The sequence below is a fragment of the Oncorhynchus mykiss genome, chromosome 30 (genome assembly GCF_013265735.2).
Source record: "Oncorhynchus mykiss isolate Arlee chromosome 30, USDA_OmykA_1.1, whole genome shotgun sequence".
In the NCBI taxonomy this organism is placed as follows: Eukaryota; Metazoa; Chordata; class Actinopteri; order Salmoniformes; family Salmonidae; genus Oncorhynchus; species Oncorhynchus mykiss.
In genome coordinates this window covers 12,019,466-12,025,395 of record NC_050570.1, presented here as the reverse complement: position 1 = coordinate 12,025,395, position 5,930 = coordinate 12,019,466, and the positions used below count along the sequence as shown (strand labels likewise).

The following is a 5,930-nucleotide window of genomic DNA, read 5'->3' as shown; positions in this document are numbered from 1 at the left end:
TCTTTAAAATCATATTGATGAGTTAGTTAAGAAGTTAAGAATAAAAAGGGTCTTCTATAGAAATAGGTCCTGCCTCTCGCTCAATAGCAGAAAGCAGATTATTCAGTCGATGTTCCTACCAGTTCTAGACTATGACAACATTATCTGTATGAATGCAGCTGCCACTATATTAAAGCTGTTAGATGCAGTTTATCATGCTTTATTACGGGAAATAGGTTCAGTATGCATCCCTGCGTTCTTTACCAGAAAGTAGGCTGGCCCTCTTTGGTAGGCCGATTCATTGCTCTCTTTTTATTGATAAAGCTCTCTTACAAAAAATTCTGCTGTACCTAACATCATCAATAACCTTTAGACGTACAAGTTACCATACCCAGTCTCAGGGATCGCTAACTCTAGAGATCCCTTTGGTCTCCTCAGAGTTAGGTAAATCTGTGTTTAGTCTTTGCACCCCATGTATGGAACAATCTACCACTAGATGTACTGGTGCCTCTCGGGCAGTTAAAATTGTTGATTGGGGCCCTCTTTGCTGAGGTATGTGGTTGTTTTTCTTGAGTGTGTTTTCCAATCTTGTATATTTGTATTGCGCTGTATTTGTCAATTGTGTATACGCAGGGCTCCCTTGTAAAAGAGACCTTATTCTCAATGGGACTCCCTGATAAAATACATGTGAAAAACAAAAAAATAAAAGAATGGGAAGGGTAGTATAACAGTGATCTGGAGAACACACAGATCATGTAGTAACACGCTAATAATGTGATGCACAGATCAGATGTTCATATGAAGGTCATGCAGACCAATAGTCCTTTCCACACTCCAGTAGTCTGTGCATGATTTGTGTGTTTGGCTCCAGCTCTAGACTGTCGAGACGTTAGCTTGCACGCCTCTCTGCTGGCGTCTAGCAGGCAGATGGGAGGGGTGGTGGAGGACGCTACATAAGGACGCTGTCCCCGCCTCACCCCTGGGCTTTTCATTTTGAGTCAGGATGGACATATTTAACATTGCTGGCTGCGGTGGCGTGTACCCAGCTGCCCACTGTGCCTATCTCTGCCTGGTATACACAGCGCTTATACTCCCACACACTCTCAGTCAGTCGATGCCAACAGGAAACCAAGGCTGCAGCCCGCTAAAAACAGAATCTTTGTGTTACGGGAAAACTACAGTAGCTCTGAAACGCAGAGGAATGGGAGCTAAGAAAGAGCTTGGACATGACTGATGAGAGGGATGTTGTTGTGCATTGTGGTCGAATCACTGACGTGGATGTACTGACTGAGACATATTTCTTGAGTCAAATTGAAAAAATAATGCTCTATGCTGAAGGTTCCTTAGTCTGTGGATCTGGGCTCTAGATGAATGATAATGGTAGATTAATTGTCACGTGAAAGAAACACAAATAACTCATCTTTACAACACAACATAGCATATAACTTAATTTACCATTTCTAAATGATGGCATGTGACTTGCAATCCCTAAGTAAGTCCTACAAAACCACATGTCCTGGTGTGTTTAATGATGTTTTCTAATTACAGCCTGCCCATGGCTGCCCTGATTCAACCCAAGTCTTTCTTTCTTTGAATCTGGCTACCGAAAACATGGGTTTTACACCAAGCTTATTTTACACCAAGCGTAATCAAGATATTTTACAATGTTCGCCTAAATTGAGCCTTGAATGCATTGTTGTCCTAACTTGACCCATGAAAGCTCTCCTCCACTTGAAAATGCGAATATCCCTTTGAACAAGGTTATGACAGGATTTTCCACTGTTATATCTTACTGTTTATATTACCAATAAAACATAATTGAAAAAAAAAAACACCCAGAGTGCAGACCTGTGTCCTTTTTTATTTCAAAGAGACATATATCGCATTCCTGGATATTCAACACACAGTGATGAAACACATCAACTGAGGAACAAATGTACCTGTCACATAGGTCTGACACACACATACGTATTGATCTTTTAGACCTGGCAATGATTTGCGGGGCCTCAAGGGCGGCAGGTAGCCAAACAGTTAGAGCTTTGGACCAGTAACCGAAAGGTTGCTAGTTTTAATCTCCAAGCCGACTAGGTGAAAAATCTGTCAATGTGCTCTTGAGTAAGGCACTTAACCCTAATTGCTCAAGGGTTGCTCTTGATAATGGCTGACCCTGGCCCCACTCTCCGAGGGTGTCTCAGGGGGATTTGGGATATGAAAGAAAACACATTTCCAACTAACACATGCATATAAAACACACTTGTACATGTGTGAAGTAGGACAAAAATTAGCAGCCACCATATTATTATTATTATTCACACTTTCAAGAAACGGTCACACAAATCCACATGAAAGTCCAAATATATCTGAATCTATCTCAGTTGTAGGTCTTTTCATTGAGGCAATGTTTAGTTTGGTTTTTCAAAGTCATACTCTGAGACTATATCCATCCCTTTGCCGGTTTGCTCAGGTGGCATTTAATTATCGCATATAAGATCCCATCTACCTCATCTTCTCAAGGGAATGTCAGATCTGATCAGGGGAATCTTTTCTCTCAACATTGTCCATATCCATCTGGGATGCCATTCAATATGGACCCTCTGCGTCCCTTGGGAATCCTAAGAAAAAATGTCCACAAGGAGCCACTTCTTGGGAAACCCTTCATCTGGTTCCTGGGCTTCCACGTTTTCCCCTCAATAGCGTACTCCAAAGTCATGGTTCGGTTCAGCGTGTAAGCCGAGTCGCCTCTCACCACGGCTGTGAACAGGGAGCCTTTGCTATTGGCAAAGTGCCCTGGCAAGGCTGTCCACTGGCCTGTGGTGAGGTTGTAGCAGTCCATCATGCATCTCAGGAAGTCATCTTGTGGCCCGTTACGCATGACATACAGGTTATCCCGGTGAGCCACCATGGCATGGCCGTAGCTCTGATGCCTTATCAAAGTGCTGACAAGCAACCACTGGTCTGTCCTGGGCAGGTATTCATAGATTTCGGTGGTCTCCATGGGCTTCCACAAGCACACAAATATCCGGCCCATGCCCTTGGTGCACGCTGCTCCGGTGACTGGTCGAGGCAAATGTGCCACAAATGACCACCTTCCAGTCGCAACTTCATAAGTTTCCACTGATGACATGATTGTTCGCTCGTACTCGCCCCCAATGGCATAAAGACATCCATCCAGTCCCACGAGAGAGAAGTTGTACCGCAACTGTTTTGGACTGGCTATCATGGTCCACTGGTCAACCTCCACGCTGTAGCAGAAGCAGGTGTCCACAGCGTACTTGCGGGCACCCTGCACCTGTATCCCTCCCACGACATACAGCTTGTTGTCCAAAACGGTCAGTCCGGCCATAGAGGTACTGGCCTCTAGGGGTAGGTCTGTGAGGACCTTCCAGTTTTTCCCCTCATCGTCCAGGTAGCACAAAGTCCTGTTGCCAGCGTGGATGGTTTCATCCACACCACAAGTCGAGTGGGCTCCAACTGCTACAAATGCGCTAGGAACCAGTGACTCTACATACCGAACAAGTTCTGTCGGTAAGCTTTTCCTGACTTCGACCTCTAAGTCATGGTACATGTTCCGGATAAACAGTGCAGCAGCATGGTAGAGGGTCATTAGGCCAAAGGTTGCTGCGGTGTGATACATTAGCAAACAGTTATCAGAGTCGATCAGGTCCGTGAGATGTTTGGCAAGAAGCTCTACCTGCAGGAAGGCAGCGCATTCTATGGCCTCCACGATTTCGTCAGCATCCAGGATAGGTCTCTTGCCTCGTAAAACCACCAGTGCGATCAAGAATCCTCGAGCACACAAACCCTTCAAGTGGATTTCCTCCTGCCGGCATTCTTTCATCCCTGAACGGTAGAGAGCTTGGAAATACTCGCAGCTCTTGACCAGGAAATCTCTCTCTTCTGTAAAAACAGAACCCTCCACTACTAACTTTAACTTGGCTATCCCTAAATCATGTCCTGGGACCCGATATGGCAAATCCCTTTCGCGCACTGCATTATCACAGCTGTTCCATTCCATAGCCTCATTGTTAGACATTGCGGTTGTTATTCCTCCAATTATATAATTACAATATTTCAATCACAGACTAAGTTAAACGAACAAGAGATGACAACATTTCCGAAAGACTTTTCTCTAGAACGGAACAAAACAGAAGTGGGTCTGCATATAGTCGGTCTACTCCAAAGGGAGGTTCCATTCTTTTCACAGCTATGGAAATAGCACTAGCTATACATAGCACAGGACCAGCAACAGACATCAGTTGCGTGTTGAGGTCAGAAAAGCAAACAGCGTCCCACCAAAAAGGAGGTCAGGGATATCTGTTAAAAAATGCAATACATCAAGAATATTGTGTTTGCTGACAACTCTGTCATTCATGAACAATGGTAAAGGCCAAAGAAATGTCAATTCAGGTCAAATTAATTTAATCTATACTTGAGGGTTAAGTTTAATGCTATTACAGCTATCTACGGAACTCTGGATGACAGTAAGGTCAACCTTTAATTATAATGCAACTAACTGGAGATGTTACTGTACGCAGCAAATAAAATATTAGAAATATGCTACTAAGAAATAAGATGTATCACATTAACCACACCGTGGAATAGTATGACCCACATTTTAAAAGATAAATATTCAATCTATTGAATAAGCTCTGCCTTAGTAAATGGTCATGATTTCTGGCTCAATTTCAATCACAATGGCAACAAGCCTTTCAGATTAAACATCTCTAATAACACTTTAATGGGGCTTCTCAGATGAGGAAGCAGCCTGCTACACTCACATTCGTAATCAAAGGTAATTAACAAAGCCCGCAGCGTGGAAACGGGGTAATTGTAAGGTCAAAGGTCGCCCTGAACTGCATTAAAGTCTCTTCGTGAAGTTAACCCTCAGCCCCACTTATTGAAACTCATTAGCTTCACTCACCCAGACAGCATGGCCCTTCTGGTGCCAGCCATCGTTTCCATGGAAACTGGCCTCCAAGACGTCTTCTCTGTTGTCGCACTTTGAGCTCTGACCTGTGGAGGTCACATGATCTAATCTAAGTCAAGAGTCTTCTCATGCCTGTACTCCTGTGCAACGCACCACCACGTGGATGCACTCAAGGCTTAAATCCATTCACATGGTCATCATAATGTATGACTGTCAGTCATGTTGACAAAATTAAGTGCTGTTGAAAGTGTGAGTTTAGTCACTCATAGCAACTAAACCATGTGCTAATGTACTACATTTCACACTTACATAAATATATACACATCTATACAGTATTTACACATATATACAGTCATACAGTATTCATATCTTGAAGGAGACTATGATTGTCACCCTGTGAAACTATCATGAAGCACCACAACTATAGTACTATCAACATTATTAAGACAAGATGTAACTAGCAACATAGGGAGACACAATCAGAGGTGATTTAAGTCATATACTTCTCACAGTGCTGTATGTTGTTCACTTCCTAGTCTACAGATGTTGACCTCAACACAAACAACTAGGTGAGGGTGGTAGTGAGGAAGAGTCAGCTGACCACTGTCAGACAATCAGTTTAGATGGTGAGGGCGGTTGTGAGGGAGAGTCAGCTGACCACTGTCAGACAATCAGTTTAGATGATGAGGGCGGTAGTAAGGAAGAGTCAGCTGACCACTGTCAGCCAATCATTTAAGATGATGAGTCATAGTGAAGCAGACTAATGAGGCAGAAGTCACATTGACCTCAATGTTTTTGTTTTGACAACCGTCCTCCCCCTCCCGCACCCCAACACCACTACTACAACGCACGCACACACACACACACACTTTCACAGTATTAAAAGTCATTTGTATCAGACTGGATTGCTGTTGTGTTGTAATGCCATTTTGTAAGGAGACTATTATGAAAGCTGGGTCACACACAAGCTCCAGGGACTCTCATAACCAGATTGTCCTGCACCAACTGAACGAGGCATTTCATG

At 43.6% G+C, this 5,930-nt stretch overlaps 1 protein-coding gene across 1 annotated transcript; it reads right to left on the bottom strand.

Moving 5' to 3' along the window:
- Positions 1-1,825: 1,825 nt before the first annotated feature.
- LOC110521327 (kelch repeat and BTB domain-containing protein 13) lies at positions 1,826-4,161 on the bottom strand. Its single transcript, XM_021598811.2, has one exon. It carries the CDS (start codon positions 4,010-4,012, stop codon positions 2,528-2,530), a length of 1,485 nt encoding a protein of 494 aa, XP_021454486.2. The 5' UTR covers positions 4,013-4,161; the 3' UTR covers positions 1,826-2,527.
- Positions 4,162-5,930: the final 1,769 nt, after the last annotated feature.